The sequence below is a fragment of the Centruroides vittatus genome, unplaced genomic scaffold (genome assembly GCF_030686945.1).
Source record: "Centruroides vittatus isolate TY-2023 unplaced genomic scaffold, ASM3068694v2 contig_726, whole genome shotgun sequence".
NCBI lineage: Eukaryota > Metazoa > Arthropoda > Arachnida > Scorpiones > Buthidae > Centruroides > Centruroides vittatus.
In genome coordinates this window covers 174535-194593 of record NW_027122463.1, presented here as the reverse complement: position 1 = coordinate 194593, position 20059 = coordinate 174535, and the positions used below count along the sequence as shown (strand labels likewise).

General features: G+C 40.7%; 1 protein-coding gene across 1 annotated transcript; it reads right to left on the bottom strand.

Annotated features, from left to right (window-relative positions):
- Positions 1–3891: 3891 nt before the first annotated feature.
- LOC136980841 (ionotropic receptor 93a-like) lies at positions 3892–4874 on the bottom strand. The gene is made up of 4 exons (XM_067277044.1): positions 4811–4874; positions 4514–4743; positions 4189–4442; positions 3892–4099 (listed from the first exon to the last, which is right to left on the bottom strand). Exons 1-4 carry the CDS (start codon positions 4872–4874, stop codon positions 3892–3894), a joined length of 756 nt encoding a protein of 251 aa, XP_067133145.1.
- Positions 4875–20059: the final 15185 nt, after the last annotated feature.

Sequence of the window (20059 nt, the reverse complement as noted above, 5' to 3'; positions counted from 1 at the left end):
AAAAAAAGCTCTAGAATTTATTTTCCTTAAATTTACGATTTATGTATCGGTTGTCATAAAAATTTCTTTCCACTTCTTTCCCAAGACTACAGATATTCGAGTACAAAGTAACCGGTTTCAACTTATTTCTATTTAAGTAGTAATAGTGTATTTCTATTAAGGATAGATAGTATAATGTTATTAATTTAACAATTACTAGCGGATTGCCCGGGTAAAACAAAACAACAAAGGGATTGATTAGATTATTAGATTATTTCGTACTTCTAATCTTTATAGTATTTTATTTATATGTACGAAGATTTATCGCACCGAGTGACCAATCGAACACATTTAAAAAATTTTTAAATTGTGTACAGTAGACGAATAAACTCTTTCATAAGATAATCTTTGTAGTTATATAAATCAAACATTATACTATAACAAACATTAAAACGAAAACTATATAAAGAGTGTGAAGATCCTAAAATCGCGCCGGGAATTCGATTGTTTACGAGATCGCTACATCGGAAAATTTCAGAAAGTCAATCGGAGCAAGAACGCGCATCGGGCTATAAACCGGACATCTGTAAAGCATTTCTTCTAAAACAAACACAACGCGGTAATAAACGACGAAGGGAATGTCGCGGTGCTCGTATACAAGAGTCGCGATGTAAACAATTAACAAAAAGGGGAGAAAGAAGAGAGACAGATGGTCAAGGACACCTGTTAGACCATATGAGCCCGGGATCGTCTCGAAGGGGGGGCAGCCACAGAACGTTTGGCTGATCGGTTCAGCCAGATGTCCGCGAGAGGGGGGCAAACAGTGTAAATTATGTGAGTAGCTGTCAACGCCCGGGCGCCGTCCCCGGCCGAACTTGGTTTTCGTCTTGCTTAGAAACAGTAGACTGACCAATCGAGAAAAGGAAAAAGGGACTTGAGACCAATCAAGAGGGGAAGATTCGAGGGAAAATCGTATAAAAACCCCCGAATCAAGGTCGAAGGGGAGACGACGGAGCTTTCTACCAGGAAGTGGACGACGGGAATCCAACCAGCCACCTACTCCTTCGTCGACGTCCGTCACCGACCCCTCGGACTCTTCTACCCGACTGCCCCGGAGCTTCAACGACGACCCCGACAGCACTCTCCGATCGCCGTCATCCGGAGCGCCTTCTGCTGCAGACGATCTAGATCGCATCTTGTATTGTAGGCCTACTTGGTAAGTTTGTTTTGAAATTAAAATAAACGGTTATTGTAAGACGCTTGTCATCTTTGCCTCTGCCGCCACCACCCACATACGATCGGTCCCTAGGTTTTTCCTGACGTGCAATTAACTAATTGCCCCCATATGTCAGCAGCTTACAGGAGTTAGGTTATTTTAGCCTACCATTGTCACGTTTATCGCTATACTCGCACTGTACGAAATGGCACAATCTCATTGGTCAAGTAGACACCAATTGAAAATATATCTTTAAAAATTTAAGATATAGTATTTTTTCCTAACGTTAACTCTTAAGAAACTATACCATTCGCAGCCGAATATAAAATGATAATCTGCAAACTAGTCAAATTTTAAATCAGTTTTTACCTCTCCTGTAAACTTTCAAGTTTGTATCAATTCTTAGTCTTTGATATACATTTGGAAAGTCAAAACAAACTCGGAAAATAACTTACATGAAAAGTTTACAAATTGGTCCTCACAAATTTTAATAATACTGTGTGAATAAATTTTGGTATGAACTTTTATTCAATAAAGGGAGAAAATACAATTTTCAAACTTAAAAAAAAAAAAAAAAAAAAAAAACATTTCCAGCAACGAGTTGCTTACCTTTCCCGGCAACATTTAAAACTGCCTGCGGCACCATCATTTTATTAATTAAAAAACTTTTTATATTATTAATTATTATAAAATGGCGGAAAATTCAATTTTGAGGTTGGCGATGAGTTTTATAATAAAAAAAATGTAAACATAACGAGTAAAATCGTCATTAAGTCCGAGATATGACACACGACCCGCTTTATCTTTTTACCCCATCGACCTTTAACCACCAATATTTAATAGAATCAATCATCTAGTACACAAACCTCCCTGAAAAATTTCAGAATTTTTCGACAAAAAGCACAGGAGTTATTAAGCTTCAAAAAGGGTGAACAAAATTGTGTCCATTATACACGCGCTAACATCTACAAAACAAAGAACTCCCAATTTTTTTTTCTTCTTCTTCTTCTTTCTTTCTTTGCATTTTCTCGACGTTTCGAGAACTCCTGAGTCCAAAAATGTAGAAACGTTGGGGTGCCATTTTTTGACCAATCGCCATACTTATCTTCTGTGTATTTATAACAGAGTCAGGAAAGTAAATATCTCAAACGACTTATGAATAAGTTTTCTAAAATTTTCCATTAAAGACCAATATTGAAAGTGGCAATATTCCTGATTCCTATTTGTGTATCACCGGTTCGGATCTCGATGAGTGAATTCTTTTTTACGACGAGTTTTTTACAGGATAGAAACGTGTATTGTCAAGGTTATTTCTCCCGAGTGTTTTACCCTAAGCAGCTTTTGTACGATGTAACTTATTGTTTGCCCTACAATATCATTCTACTTCACCTGTTCATCTGTTTCCAATAATTAAAAAAACATTATTTATCTGTGTGCTTATGTTAATCGATTGTACGATTTTGGCAGCAAGGAAATTAACACATATAATTCAAATTAGTTAATTTCCTTCCTGCTAAGAGATTTTCGTGGTGATTATTTGTGGCTGTTTTCTTTTCCTGCTGTTATGTTTACATAAAAAAGAAAAGTATTGGAATCGTGTCAAATTTCACCCTCCGAATTTTTTGCAAATCTCCACGTTTTGAGACTTCCTAAACGAAAAAAGTAAAAATATTCCATGGATGTGTGTGTGTGTGCGCGTTTCGTTTAATATTTCTGGAGGGTTAAAAAAAAACCGCTCTGACAAAGGCCTTTTGTTGCCAGGCCTTCATGACTTACGTAAAAAGTTAGAAGTTTGATTTTTTTTCTGTTTTATTTCCCGCAAATTGTTAGAAATATTGATTTTTAGATTGAAGATTGTTTCCTTAAATTAAATACATTTATTATTATTATTTTATGGCTTCTATTATGAGAAAAAAGTATTAACAGTAAAACACGAGTAGAAAATATTACTGTCCAGTAGCGCATTATCCTATGGGCAAAAAAGGGTAAGTGCCTGGGTACCCACAACAGGGGTCCCTAACTAATCTTTTATTAGAAAATATTTTTTCCAAAAATTCCGCCGAAGAAAAATGTTCGAAGTCGACACTGTACATGGGGCCCTCTAATTCAACTTTGCCCCATAAGGCTGTAATGGGCAATTGTTACTATCTGTTTTTGTTAATGAACGCGATCATAATCTGTTCATAAAACATTGATTCAGAAAAGGAAACGGGAACGATTGCACTGTTTTATTTCACTCGATAGATTAAATACATATAACAAAAGAGCAGTGGAAACTTCAGTCTTTAGAGAACCGTTTTCTGACAGAGATACTACTTTATATAAAGAGTGCATTTTGATTTTCTATTCCCTGGAAAACATCGTTACAGCAAAATGTGACGAGTTTAAAGTACATTCGTTGACAATGAGATTTAAATTAGTATAATGTAACAATAAAAATAGTGCATAAAGTAATTTAAAGTAGGTTATTTCTGTGATGTTTACATTCAAACTTAATTAATTTAATTCAAATTACGATAACATTTTGCAATATCTATAGAAGAACTATACTATATCTTTCTAAGCTGACGTGGCATATTGACAATAAAAGTATATATTATTAAAGTCTAAATGTCTTCTTCCATCCTTTGGTTTTTTTTATACTAATAAAACCGAAACTTCAAGCAAAAATTTATTGCCAGAGTAAATATAACTATTCAGTTTTTCAACATGCAGGATAATTTAAAGAAAATTCTCTCGATAAATAAGCAGAGAAGAGACATAATGTAGCCTAATATAAGTAATAAAATGGGGCTAATGACATCATCGATGGACAACTCGCGGAATTCGGAAGTTCTGATCATTCCGGCATCTTCTGCGTAATCGGTTTTCTCGATAATTCCGGATTCGAATATTCGACGAATTCTGAAATAATGTTTTAAATACGATTTGCAATAAAAATAATATTTAATTTTCATTTATTTATTGAATATTGTATTTCAACATTAACTTACATTTTATTTATTTCGTGTGAAAAAGGAAAACCTTTTCTCATTCCATAAGTTATCATAAACGTGGAAAATTTGTCTTCCGAAAATACAAATTTGTTCAAATCTTCTTTCCGGATTAACTTTTTCATCACATAATCACTATATATTACAGCAAACCGTTCTTTCTGTACTTTTTCCATAGCTTCCGATAATTCAATGAAGTTATTGTTTTGTATTATGTGTTCTCTTATTATTTTAATACTTGTTAGTTTGGAATTCTAACAGATTATTCAACATCAAAATTGTTTTCAAATAAAATATAACTAAGTTTTATATTATGACTACTTACAAGCATGGTTGTCCATATGGTAGATTTACTGGGAATTCCGCAAGAATATTCACCCGTAACAACGGAATTTGATAATTCGTCGATAGTTTTTGGAATGCGATTAGTTAAAGGATAAGTCATGAACGACATTAGATTCCCGCTGTAACTAGATACTAGAACCAGGATGGAGAACCACCATATTCCTATCAGAAATCTGGATGGAAACCTCTTTATTGAATCCAAATTTATTCCTGTGTATACAAACTTGAGTATACGAAAAATAATTGTTAAGAATTGTCTCATAATAAAGAATTATACCTTGATATACGAAGGTACAAAATAAATTCCAGAACACTTTACTTCTTGGCCAATACACTTCCATGTCTTGTAATACAAAGTCTCGTTCTAAAACTTTGTGTAACGATAGTCCAAACACAATCACGGTTACGAATATAAAGATCCAAATCTAGAAAATTAAAATATTGCAATTGCAGTTAAATTGTTGCATCCGAAATAACAAATACTTGCCGTAAAGGAGTATGGAGCTAGAATTGATTTCCAATTGGAGAACTTTTCCGGAGCTTTAACGACAAATACTGTATTGTGAAATTTTATTGTTGCTGAAAATTCCATAAAGGAAAACACATCGAAACTAATATAGAATGGAATAATTCCCATATCCGCTTCCTGAAATCGAAAAGTTAAATCATTATGATTTAATTATTAAAAGAAATATCCGATAAAATATTGAATATTAAAAGTTTAAAAATGAAATTTGTTTTAAAAATATTTTATTTAATAGTTGAAAAGTTAATTAAGTAATTATGCTTAATTATGATAAAGCCACGATATAAAATATAACTTACTTGTCTGCATATTTTCCCAATCATTTTGGTCCAGGTTTTATTTTTGCTTAATGCTCCAAAATAATCGTCTATTGGCTTAGCTATAGAGTAACTAATTGCATGCAAACTATTAGATTTTCAGGTGGAAAGAAATTATATTGTATATAAATTTATTATAATGTAAAAAATTCTTTAATTTTAAATATCCAACACAAAAAAATACTATAGTCGAAATAGTGGATTGTGTGTTTGTAATACTAAAAAAATGGAAGACATCGTACAAATATTAGTTTAAACATAGGGCAAGAACGTGAAATTAATAAATACTCTAAATTCTGATAGATGGGCACCGTATTATATCCATCATTGACTGAGTGGCTGGAACCAGTGAACATTGGTTCCAGCCATTCGGCCACTGGCCACTGGTTGGGCGTTTACGCCTCCCAACGGTCTGGCCACATAAAACTTTCCAGGTTTTCATTATGTTTGTAATACATAAATGGGACCGGTTTTCCATAGAACATGTTCCGGGGCGGTATCTTCGTTGGCAGATTATCACGTATTGCATTGCCGTATAGAAACACGCAAAATGCAACAAAGGGTTTAAAGGAAGATGATTGCAAACAAATTAGCTAGATTTCAACCATTCACTTCTGAACGCACTGAGACAGATTCATCTTTCGAATGCCCCATTTAATCGTTTATCGGGCATTGAAAGATTTCTACTATTTATTCAGGTTCTTATTTTTATAATGCGTAATACTACAGAATCCAAATAAATGCGGTTCTATATACTCACGAACATTTATACAACCGGATGAAGCAAATGTTCTCTTTCTAGACGAAGTGGGAGTCCAATCTATCATGCGATTAAAATATGCCGTGCTCCGCGTAAAACTACCATACAGGCTAGAAACTATTTGGTGTTGACCGCTGTGATTAGAAGCGGTCTGATATATTCTGCTGTAAAAATAGACCGCGCAATGCTTCTGTAACTGAAAGAGGAAAATATAAAACCAGCGACGTTCGTATTAAATTGTACCAGATGGCACATTTCTATTGTCTTTTTTCGCAAGACAAGAGATACGCCATCTGGTATAATTTCGAGACAACTACAGTTTTGTCACCATTTTATACAGTTCTCAACTACACTGAGTGAAGAACTGTTCGTGAAATATAAAGCGTTGTTGGGTGCTAGAAACTGTCGCGACCATGTAGAAGTTATAGATTCTTTCCCCATATACGGTTCTTTAATTGCAAACTTTAATAAATTTTTTCGACCACAAGTGAGACCGAATACTAAACAATAAATTTATATTTTTTATAAGAATTTTTCTACTGTTTTCTGTATCCTTCCTTTTGTATACTATATAATTGTGTATTGCACAAGCTATTCGACAAATTGAACTTTTATTTATGATTAGAAATAGCTATTCATTTACGTTATCATATTTTCACTGTGTATACAGTATTTTTCTCTAAGCCTGTGTACGACTGCAAGTGTCACCGACTGTAAGTTTAGACTGATTCTTAACGTATTATGTTTATTAATTGAGAGCTTTTAACCATGTGATCTTTATGAAAAGAGATTCGAGAATGTCGGAAACACTTGTTTTTATCTTTCTTAACCAGGATTTTCATGTAAACTTTACTAAAAGTACAAACACTGGTCTGTTTTTTAAAAGTTTTACTGTGGTTTATTATTTGCTTTGGTCTCTAGAAGTAAATCATCTTTTAATACAAAATATCTTAATACATATTATAATGGATAAATAAGAATAAAATTAATACTGTCTGTGTTATTATACAGTTTAGTAAATAGAAATCAGGTTTATGTCTTCGGTAAAAAGTACTTTTATACGTAAGTGTAATCATAAATTCTTATGTCAGTAATGTGATCAAATTTCACACTCTAATAACATTATGAAAACAATCACAGCACTACAATCAATAATATTGACTCATATTAATTAACTATTTATGATTACACATATAAATACGAAACTAGACGAATTATTTACCGTTTTTAGAAGTATATTTACTCTCTAATTTCGTATAAAAATAAATTAAAAAAACCAATCTTCGAAATGGTTATGAAAATACCGAAATTTGAGTTTCTCCTGAAGAGCTTTGAAGACTCGAAAATGAATTCCTCCTATCATCTCATTTTCAGAATCATCAAGAGTTACGAAATGTGGATTCTGAAAAAATGTACAGACCGATTTTAAATACATATATCCGTATTATAAACATGACATTGTAAATATTACCTTTATCGCTGCCAATTTCCATTCGTACGAATCATTTAATTTAGCTGAAAAAATAAAATAACTTAGATTGAAATTCCAAAACATATTACAGAAAGTTATAGGTAATTAAAAATATTGGCTTATATACAAAAGTTTTGATTTATGATCAAGAAGATTGTAATTTGGGTGTCATTTCTAAAAGCCATATTTTAGTTTAGACGATGATAAAATCTGTTGCATGTAGAGGATTTGATTCCGGGATTCCGAGGTAAATTGAATAATGAAGAAAATAATTTAAATGAAAGCCAAGATAGTTTTGAAAAAGTAAGTATATAAATACAGTGATACTCGGTTTTCGTCGATAATCCGTCCGAAAACAATCGTCGAAATTCGAAACCGATGAAAACCGAGGCAATTATTTCCGTACGAATCAATGTAAATCCCAGTGGCGTGCCGTCATTGGAAGCGATGGAAGCGCTGATTCCACCTTCCAATGACCTTCCCTTGTATTTTATAAAATATAAATTTTCATATTTTAACGTACTTTGCATTAATTAAAATTAATATTTTATTATAACTGCATTATGTATCTTTTACAAATTTTTATACTACATGTGAAAAACACGATAAGATTGCTATTGTATATTCGAATAATTCAGTGGCAGAAGGAATGTCGAAACCAGGTTTTTCCAATAAGCCAGATTATAGGCATTGGCGCATGCGGTTTACAGAGCACCAACCTCACCCGGTTTAGCTGGTAGAAGCAACACACGCGTAAAGCGTCCAATTTTATATCCTGGACCGGTTCTGAGCTGTTAGCCACCTGCCTGTCAACTTTCAAGCAGCCAGATTATAGGCATTGGCGCATGCTCTTTACAGAGCACCAACGTCACCCGGTTTAGCTGGTAGAAGCAACACACGCGTAAAGCGTCCAATTTTATATCCCAGACTGGTTGTGGGCTGTTAGCCGCCTGCCTGCTAGATATTCGGTTGCCCTCGCCCGATTATGTGAATCACGAGTAAACTAGATCAAAGGCAAGCAACCCCGGCTCGCGGGCCAGCTATGGCTCGCGAAAAGTCTCTATCCGGCCCGCGAGATCTTTAATAGATTATTAAATTGGAAAAATAACTAACTAGTTAAGTAACGCTGTATCAGCATGTAGTCGGAACGAAGCTGCTCGCACCTTTAGACCTCCTTGCACCCATAAGTTGACTCTCAGCATGATTCTGGCATTAACTGAGAGATTCAAATACTTGGAGAGACCAAGAGCTGAGTCATCTTTGGACGAAGGCAGGGCAATATCTGGAGATGCTATGTAAGCAAGAGTGTACCCAGTTGACTGCAAGTAGTCTTCGTTGCTTTGTTTAACTTGCTCGTTTGTTGGATATAGCTCTACTGCCGTTTGGAACTGATCGAGTTCATCTCTGGATAAATAGGCTCGATTTCTTGTCGTCAGAATGTTCAGATCTGTATCAGAGAAGTCACCCAAAGCTAGATGTTGTAAGACATCTGTGAAGGAACTATCTGCGCAATTTTGTCTATGAAAATTACTAAGTTCAATGAACTTCTCAAAAGAATCAAATGCGAATCTACCTTGTTGGGACATTACATCGTAAAAAACACTCGAGTAGAGAGGAGTATCTTTAACAGGAGGAAGCTGACGAAATTCACCAAACACATAGATAAAGAATCCACCAAAAGGCTCATCTTTCTCGGGGTTTATCTCCCTCAATCTTCTCTCGATCATGTAAAGCATTCTTGCACCAATCATTGACATTTCATCGATGATGATGAATTTGAGCGACTTCATCTCATTCTGGAACCTCTGTGCAGCTTCTCCATTTAGAGATCGAAATTTCCTACTAACGATAGGAAGATGAAGAAGAGAATGGATCGTAAAGCCGTCAATATTGATCGCTGCTGCTCCAGTGGGGACACAAATCTTTATAGCATCAGGTCTTATAGCTAAACTGACCCGTCAAACAATTTCCTTTATCACAGTGCTTTTCCCAGACCCTGCCTTACCTTGAATAACCAATCTCTTCTCACAATGAATAGACTGAACGGTTAGAGACTTTATTTGGTTATCAATAATATCTAAAACTAAACGTTGGTCAGATGAAAAGTTAACTTGTTCTTGTTCTTTTACGTGGGTTTATGTTGGAAGGTGTGGCCGTTGTCGGCTTTTCTTCCGATGCGCCGCCTGGTGGCTAGGTGAAGCGGCCGGTCTTATGTATGTACCGCTCAAGGGCTGAGATGTGGTGGCGCGGGTCTAAGCCCGCGTGAGGCCAGTAAAGTTGGCTGAGGTGACGAGTCTGGTGCAGATCCAAAGAGAGGGCTTGGCCCAACTCCCGACGGGCCTCGTTGTACGCCGGACACACCAGCCAAAAGTGATCGGGGGATTCCTCCTGCCCACAGTGCTGGCAGTCCGGTGAGCGGCTAAGGTGACGAGAAAAAAGGAAAGATTGAAGAGGTGCCGTATTTGTACGTAGCCTCGCCAAAAGCGATTCCGCACTACACGAGGAGGCCAGATGGTAGGGCCAAGGGGAGAACGGCCAGAGGTGCTCCCTCCCCTTGTGCCGGAGAGCTGCCGACCAATTGTCGGTGAGGGCGAGCACGATCTTGTCCCTGTTGAGCCGTCATAGGTCTCTCGGGGTCAGGGAGTGGAGCCAGGAGCCAGTAAGATCAGCGTGACTGGCTGCCCTATCGGCCGCTTCGTTAATCTGAATGCCCGAATGTCCTGGGATCCAAACGAGGTCCAGGGGGGCAGGGAATCTGCTGACCATAGATGCAATGTCTGAGATGATGGCCGTCGAAGAGAAAGAGACGTTCGCAATTGCCTGCAGAACAGAGCGGCTGTCTGAAAAAATTACAGTAGGACGATTATATTGGGAGGCGATCGTCGGCGCTCGCTGAATCCTGATAGCTTCTGCCGTAAAAACGCTGCAAGCGTCGTGGAGGCGCCAAGTCTCCCGGATACCATCGTTCGGAATGACGATGCCGATCTGAGTCCTGAGAGTAGTTTTCGAAGCATCGGTACCGATGCAGTACCTGTCGTACCATAGTTTAGCGTGGAGCTCGGAGTAAAGGCTTATCAAGCCCTCGGCGTGGTCCGCACCCGCTGCGGACCACTCATTGAGGTGGATCTTGGGCCGGACCTGATCTGCACACGGGGGGTGGAAATTCTGGCGGTAAAGGCTGGCGACCGGGAGACTCTCATTATCGAAATGGGTGAAAACCCGGTCAACATAAGGAGACTGAAAACGGCGCCAATGGTGAGAGGCCAGACTGGGAGCCGCCTGGAAAAGGTGGAACAGAGGGCTAGATGGACCCCGAGATAAGTGGGTTATCGCATGCGCTATTGCTCTATGACGAAGGCGAAGCTGAAGCGGGATATACCCGGTTTCCGTGTAGAGGGAGATCAGGGGAGTCGATTTGGGGACCCCCAGCGCGGTACGAAGGGCCTCGTGTAATGGGCGCTCCATACGGCTAATGCTGGAGGGCGGAGCCCCCTCCAGGAGCGAGGCGCCAAATTCCGCCATTGGGCGAAGCACCGAGTAGACAAGGCGCAAGAGGTCGGCGGTCCGAGCTCCATTCCGGCGGGAAGCAAAGTATTTTAAGTAGGAGCAAGACTGCGTTAGTTTGGTCCGGAGGAATTGGGCATGGTTGTCCCACGTGAAAGTATGAGAGAGTTGGAGGCCCAAGACCCGGACTACCCTTTGCTGGGGGATGGATCCCGAACTGAGGGTGAAAGATAAAGGTGAGCAATTGGTTTTGGCCGAAAAGTCGATTGACGCGCTCTTGGTAGCAGAAAAGGACATGCTCCACCCCGACGCCCAATGTTCCAAGGGGTCTAGAGCTTGGGCCTTGGTAGGGCTCGAGCTAGCTGAGAGAAGAAAGATGTCATCGGCATATACTATCACCGAAACATCCGGTGGAATAGCCCTCCAGAGATCGGCCATATATAAGGTAAACAGGAGGGGGGCCAGTACACTCCCCTGAGGGATACCTTGCCGGAACGGGTGGGGATGGGAGAGGATTCCACGCCAGCGAACCTGGAATTGGCGGTCTAGCAGAAACGATCTAAGCCAAGAAAGAAACCTGCCCCCAATGCCATAAGACCGGATCTTGGCCAGGAGGCCCTGCTGGTTGACCGAGTCGTAGGCCCCCTCCAAGTCGAGAGCCAACATAAAGACCCACTTCCGTTGGGCCCGAGCCACTGCGACCTGATGGTGAAGGAGGAGCAAAGCTTCCTCAGCGCCCCGATAGGGCAGGAACCCAAAGTGGTGTGGGTGGAAGAAGGTGGAATTAGCCGCAGAAATATGGAAACGGTGCAGAACCATTCGTTCGAATAGTTTGGCCATGTGGGAAGTTAGAGAAATTGGCCGGTAGGAGGCGCAATTAGTCGCCGGGCGACCCGGTTTGCGAATAGGAATTATATGGGCTAACTTCCACTCCTGGGGGCATGTCCCCGCCAACCATGCTCTGTTCAAGGCTGCCAGGAGGGCTGCGAGGCCCGACGGAGGGAGTGCACGAATGGCCTGGGCCTGGATGCGGTCCGGGCCCGGAGTGGTTGGGCGAAGGCCCCGAAGGGCCCGAAGCAACTCCGCTGGATGGAACGGGCCGTCCTCTAGGGTTAGCTGATCGTTGTGGTTCGCTGTGATTGGGGCGAACGCGCCCGAAAGGGCGGTTCCGACCAAAGTAGGCGGCCAGCGCCTCGGCTTGCTGGGCTGGCGAAGTGATTCTTCCGTCGTACGCAGAATGAGGTGAGACGTTGGCGCGTCCGCGGGCGTGCGGAGGCGGCGAAAAATCCTATAGATCGTGGACGGAGAAGGAGGGGAGGAGCAGAGTCGGCCCCACCACTCCCGACGCGCTTGTCGGGATTGCCGGCGGAGAAGGGCGCTGAGACGTTTGTAGCGAGTCCAAAGGGCCAAGGAGGCAGATTGGCGGGCTTTACGAAAGGCCCTTCGTTTCTTAGCCCGAAGGAGGCTACAAGCCGGAGTCCACCAAGGTGGGGACCCAGGGGGAGGAGGGGCGCGCCACACCGAACAGTCCTCCACCGCCTCCCGAAGCAGGCCGGCGAACTGGGAGTACGAAGGGGGGCGGTGGGCCAGTGAAGAGATGGAGTTCTCGAACCGGGTGGGGAAGCCGGACCAGTCAGTACTACAGCGAAAACGTACCCGAGGCCCCTGCCGGGGTGCTAGAGCGGTAATGGAAAGGGAGACTGGGGCATGATCGCTTGATAGAGTGTCTGAGAGGACGTCCCAAGTAGTCGAGCCGAGCAAGTCCGGAGAGCAAAATGATAAGTCGAGGGCTGAAGCGCTAGAGGCACTGAACCGGGTAGGAACCCCCGAGTTCAGGCAACAAAGGTCTGCTGTGGAAAACCAATTGAAGAGTGCGCGTCCCGCCGTGTCGGGGTGGGTACAGCCATCATCCCAGTAAGGATGATGCGCGTTCCAATCGCCGCAGATGATCCGAGGGCGAAAGCCGTCCCGAAGCAAAGCGTCAAGATCCATGTCCGGCTGAACGCCTTGAGGGGCGTAGACGTTCACGAGGGAAAAAGGGCCCCTCGGGAGAAAGATCCTGAGCTCCTGGGTCTCCAGGCCCGCGATTCCCGGGCCGGCCGGAAGGAGGCGCGCGGGAATGGCCGTAGCCACCGCCGCTAAAAGACCGCCGCCGCGGGAATTGGGACGGTCACACCGGAAAATGGTGAACCCAGGGAGGGAGAAGGAGGCTGACGGGACAAGCCACGTCTCCTGGATTAAAAGGACGTCTACCCCGCGGAGCCATGGTTCCGCCAAAAGAAGGTCCTTTTTAGCGCGTAGGCCTTGGGCGTTCCAGTGAACGATGCGAAGGGCCGAATTGAATTGGGCCGGACTAGGCATTATGTGCCGATTGCGCTGACTGACGGTGACGAAGTTTTACCTTTTCCGCCGGGTTGGCAGCGCCAAAGTCTTCCAACGATACCGTCCGGGTTGGGCCAGGCGGGAAGGAAAGGTCCATGTCCGATGCTGGCCCGTCTGAGTCGGAAGTAGCCTTTGGGGCCGCCTTCCTCTGTTTATTCCCTTTTTTCTTTCTAGGCAGGCCAGAGAGCGTAGGGCGTTCCTCCCGCTGCGGCGGACGTATTTGAGCCTGGGAGGTAGGTAATTGTTGGGGTTGCAACGAGACATTTTCGGGGAGAAGGAGTTCCGATTCCCTAGTGGGAGGGGTAGACCGAAATTCAGATCTAATTTGTCGGAGTTCTGCCCGTAGCGAGTCAATAGCCGCTTCCAGCCGGGCGATTCGCCGGGTCAAGGATTGGTGGTCCGGGCCCCGTGCTGAGTCGGCCTGATGGGTAGACTCTACCCTACCGCTGGGACCACTCTTGGCCTCCGGAACCTGGAGGGGTTTAGGCTTTGCCGCCACCTGGGCATAGGATGATTGCTCCGCAGGCCGGAGACGCTTAGCCTCCGCATGCGAACAGCGGTGGATAACACTCAATTTGAGTAGCCACGCTTCCGAGAGGTATGCCGGGCAGTTGGGCGAGTCCGCTCGGTGAGGGCCCCGCACTTCTTCGCCTCGGCGAACGCACTTCTTCGCCGGGCGCGAGCACCCCGTGGGGTCGTGGTCCTCCCCGCAGTTTAGGCAACGACGGCGCCCACGGCAAGAAGCCGGAGCGTGGCCGAAAGTAAGGCAGCGCCCACAGAATCTGGGCTTAGGATAGAAACGCTCGCAGCGAAACCGTTGATAGTACAGTTTCACCGACTCGATCGGGTCCGCACTGGCAATGGAGAAGTAAACCGTCGTACTAGGGGTCACCTCTGCCCGGTCGATGACTTTCCGCGTGAAGCGGCGCACCTCGACAACAGGCAACATGGCCTCCGTGAGCATTTCGTAAATCTCGGACGCGGTTAGCGAGACATCCACTCCTCTCAAGAGATACGCCGTTTGGGAGCATTCCGGGGCCAACCTGCCCCACACCGACAAATCCCCAAGAGACGTCAGGGCGAGAGCCGTTTGGGCGGTGGAGAAGTCCCTTGTTTTCAACAGAAGAAGCCCACTTCTGGAATAACGAACGTCCTCGATGAGCTCCGGGCGTGGGAATCGCGTCCGGAGTGCGGCGTGTAGCTCGGCCGGACGTAAACGACGAAGGGGGCCCTGGCCCTCCAGGAAGATCGTGAACAAGAAGTCCGATGGGAGGGACGGCCGAATAGAGCGGAGTTTATCCGCCTCCGCGAAAGGAGCCAAAAACCGCAGTCCCGAGGGATCGGGGCCCCCCGGGCCCGACTCCGGGGACCGGAGGCGAATGCGCGGGGGCGAGGACGCCTCCGAAGCCATGGAGCAGTCCACACCGGATAGGCCCGTGAATCGCGCTCCTACCTGGGAGAAAGCTGGGAAATACTTTAATTCCGGAAATCCTTTTCCGATGCTGAAGTAGCCACTCGGGGCACCAGCCACCAGGAAGTAATCTCTGCCTGGGAATGAGCAAAAACCTAACAGTCGAAAGGCCACCAAAAAACTTTACACTCCCAAAAACCAAAATATGAGAGAAACCAAAAAGCACAAGTCTAGCACTCGAATCTTCTGACAATTCGAACGTCGCGCCAAAACCTGTACGCCATCTTGGATCTCCCCCCGAAAAGTTAACTTGGGGACAGTCAGCTATTTCTGCTCGCCTTCTTCGAGCATTCTTATATGTCTTCAAGAACTCGGAAACATCATCCATAGTCGGAATAAAAGAGGGCATGGAATTCCAATCATGAGATAAATCAACCAATCTATGGCCTAAGGTTGTGTCGACAGCAGTACATCTGAAGCCAGCGACAATCATAAATGGCTCCTGTATATTGTCTTCATTAATTTGCTCAGGAAGAAAGCCTTCTTCCTCTGGCTGTGGAAACTGTAAATGTTCTATCGCACCAATGCCACTCCTCTCATATGCCTCAAACCATGTTTCACACCCAATTCTATCAAGAATACTGCAGAACTCACCATAGAATGGAATGTAGAGAATGCATTGGAGTTTGTATAACTGTTCTTGTTTGTCAGGATCTGTATCAAGCTTGATTCGTGGAAAAATTCTGACAACTGCATCTTTCTTACGACAAATGAACCTTTCATCTCTTTTATACCACTTCTTTGCGAAATCAATCAATGACAAGTTTGACGCTCACGCCTAACCCGATCACTCTGTTTTGACATACGAGGCATAGCAAAAATGTAAATGGCTTACCTTTGTAGTACGACAGAACTCCAAAATTTGGCAGTTGGCAATAGAAAACAAACTCAATAAAAAGTCCAGGAACTGAAGAGCACAATCACTGATTCGAGGCAGCCCAGATGTATTTAGTGTTTGTAGCCAAAATTTTCAAAAATGTAGCCCAGAAGTAGCCAACTCAAAAAAGTTCCTTTTTAATAACCTGAGACCACTTTTTAGTCCCAAAATTTTCGGGATTAAGTTTTCCTGATCTCGAGATTTTCGGGATTGACATCATTTTAAAAAAGTTGCAAAATAGACTGCATGAAGCGAAACGTTCAGTGCCAGTGCTCTTGATAGAATTGCTTGCCTATCATTTTAATATAAAACTTTTTGTATTTTGAATTAAAATGATAGGCAAGCACTTCTCACTGGGTTACCCGGTAATACTTCATTTTTCGTATATTTGCGGGCTCCAATCGATTTTCTGGCGCAGTCGAAAGCACTTTTGGTTGGCTATAGAGTTCTAACACGACCCTTCAAAAATTCTAATAAGTTATTCAATGGAGGAATATCATCACCCTTAACTAAGCACTCCCACCAGCCTCTGGTTGTTGCATCCAATTTAAATTGAATAATGAACATTAATATGCTCGAGAACTCATTTATATTAAAATTTAGAGCTTCTAAGGATCGAATACACTCTGTAGTCGATTAAACAAACTTGTAACACGTGTCAGGTGTGTTTATGTTATCTAACATCGATGTACAGATGCTCATCAATGCTAGATAACCTAAATACAGTCCACAGCTCTGTCACACGTGTGTATATATGTGTGACAGAGCATATATGCACAACAGCATATATCAGCATATATATATGTGCAACAAATTGAGAAGCAGACTTGGTGATGAGACACTGGATGCGTTGTTATTTCTCAGATCATATTTTCGCAATTCAAACTAGAATGTTCCTATTTTAGATTAGTTTTCTTTATATTTAAGAAAAATGTGACTGATTAATATTATTTTTAAATACTTTTTGCTAAGAAACTTACCTTACTACCTACTTACTAGGTTGTTACACGAAAGTCGTCTATTTAGTCGATTTTAAGAGAGATTTTTGATTTTCAACGTTTATTTGCATAGTTTGTTACATAAAGGTTATTTCAATTTATGTAAGTTTAAAGAGATCTCACTGATATTTGAAAAAGAATAACTTTAACATGAAGACTGAGTGATTTTAACTCTGGTTAGTCTGAGTCTGATTAGTTAGAGTGATTAGATTAGCTAGGTGTATACCGTAAAATACGTTGATTTTTGTCTAAATTTTGATTTGTTGATTAAAGAGCTGATTTCTGTAAGGTTTTCTTATTTTTTATTAACCTTCAATACCAAAATAATCCCGGGATCCCGGGATTGACTAAGTATAACTCCGAAATCCCGGGATTAGAAATAAGGGCCGGGATCGAATTCCCTAGTTGCATGCCACAGTTAATGAAAAAATTAAGGACCTGTATCGTTTAATGTTCTGTCGTTTGCAGAGGCAGCTCATACGGCTGAACGTTTGAACTGAATCCATTCACTCTGATACTTGCATGGCTCAGCTTAGTCTGTATGGTTCTTATGCCCAAAAATTCCAAACAACCAACTAACTTTGATTCTTGAGGGTCTTTTTAATTGCATAATAGAAAATTTATTTAAAAAGCAATATCATCCACCACTAACCGCATGAAACTACTTCAAGAACCATTAGATATGTTTGAAAATAGTAAATTTCGTTGTTCATAGCCATTCTGTTTTTCAAAATAATAATTATAAATACAGTAGAGAGTCGTTTATCCAAATCAATTGGGGACTGGGAGTTGAGTTCGGATAACCGATTATGTACGAAAAAATATATTAACCTCTCCGATGTTGAAATTTTTCTCCGTTGCGTGTCGCTTCGTGTTGAATTTTCGTCGATTTTAAGCTTAACGAAAATGTTTATAATGATAATCGAGGCTATTGTATCGTTAAAAATTATTTCTTTATTTTGTACAAACAAAATAAATATATTGAAAAATATAAAAACATAAAAATTATAATTTAGAAGTAAATCTAGTATCAAAAAAGTTCGATTCAGCACGATACAGTCCGACTGAAAAGCGTTCGGATAACCGAGGTTCGGATAAACGACTCTCTACTGTAAATGCTTTATAACATTTAAACCTTTTGCAGAAATTGCGCCACAGAGTTGAGCTTTCACCCTATAAAACTCCATAGACTGTGCGCTTCCATAAATAGTGATAATTCAAACTTGAGGTGCGATTAGTGTTCTGGCACTTTTTAATTTACAACTACACACCTGGTCCAAGTATTGTTTAATTGAATATTGATATTGATATATGAATGAAATTTTCTACAAATGTGTTTTTGATGTCTGAGTTTAATTCATCTTATTTGTTTTATTAGTTGTAACTAAACATTTTAAATAACATGTTACATTTCTTATATACAGTACTCAAATAAAACGAAGATATAAATTTAACAAAATTAATTAATTCATGCAATTCACTCAGGTAAATAGAACTTAACAATCTTGATAATTCTTGAGTAACTTTTGGACACTTTCTCCGTTTTATCTTAACAATAAATAAAAATTACTATAAATAAACTATAAATTTACTTTAATTCTTACCTTTTGTTAATAGGATGTGGTGAGATAATGTAAATAATATGAAATTTAATTTAAAAATCATATTAATTAAAGTCTGGTAATGAAAGAAAAGAATAATTTGTAAGTTTAGTCTGTAGCAACAGGCAATGAAGAAATTATTACTGAATATATTTTTCTTAACGGGGGTAGCGGATTTTTCAACTGGAAGAGTCACAGTGAAAAAGAGTCAATTGGAATATTTTTCACTCTAGAGATTATTTTCTATCGTTACGAGTCCTTTGTGATTCGCTTGACAAAGTCACGTGAATTTACCAACAAACCAGCAAATTCCTTACTCAAATCTCGGATTACAATTTGATTGGTGTAATAAATGCCATAACTTTTATCATGTAATTTCATCATTAAGTTTATCAATAATACAAAAAAAAACATTAATAATAGTATTTTTAGACTAAATCATATTCAATTCTCAGATTTTGAATGTAGTTGTATGTAAAACTTTGAGCGGTGATCGCATTAGTCTGTTATTATTGATTAATTCTTTTTTCCTCTGTATTTACATTTTTAAATTTCTCTGTATTTCCTGTCTACTTGGACTGTTTATTTAATAGGACTTATTCTGGCGCAGTTTCTGATTAGCAAACAGAGGAAATCTTAGTCAAAAGTCAAAACCAAATATCTTATCTTTATTTTCACCTGTATGACTTCCCAATACCTATGTATTGATATGTTTCTCTTGTAGGAGATAAAACCATCCATCCTGAATAGCAATAGAAAAAGGGCTTGTACAATGTCTATATATATGTGCGTGTGTGTAGTAAACGGTGTTAATGAATTATACAGGTATACCTCGCCTTACATCGGTAATTGGTTCTAGGAGAGGCGACGTAAGTCGAATTTACTTGTGTAGTTACAACGTACTGTACGTCGAAACTACAGTGGAAAACGCCAATAATGAACACTTAAAGACCGCTAAATAAGACGACAACACGGAAACACACATGTTTACATGTTTCGTTCTCTAGGATTTATGATGATTATATTAACATTTACTGTAAATGTACATATTTTAATATGATTTTATGTGCTTTTAACGCTTTTCTAGTGATATTACGACTTCAATATTTATGGCGGACGGATGTAAAGTCGAATAAAATGACTTAAAGTTGATTTTTATTTTTCTATATACTTTTTTGACAAACGACGTATAATCGAGAACGACGTAACTCGCAACGACGTAACTCGAAGTATACCTGTAATTAAGCAAAACAACCGATTCGATCAACAATGAAAGATATTTACGCAATGTTTTAAATACTTTCTTTCTAACATTTTTAATTCTTAACTCACGGAATATTTATTTTGAAAGCGCACATTTATAGACCATTAGGCATTTTATACTTTATAATATATTAAACTAATGGAATATATATTTAGATACAGAAAAGTAGGTCGAGCATGCATTAGTTGATTAATACTAATCAATAGCAATTTTATTTCAATGTTACTTTCCTGGCTGATACGTATACAGTGCAACTTTTCTTTGTTACTTAACAACGGAAAGTATTGGAATAGTGTCAAATTTGACCATCCGGGATTTTCGTAAATCTCGATTTCCGTAACGATTTTGTGAGAAT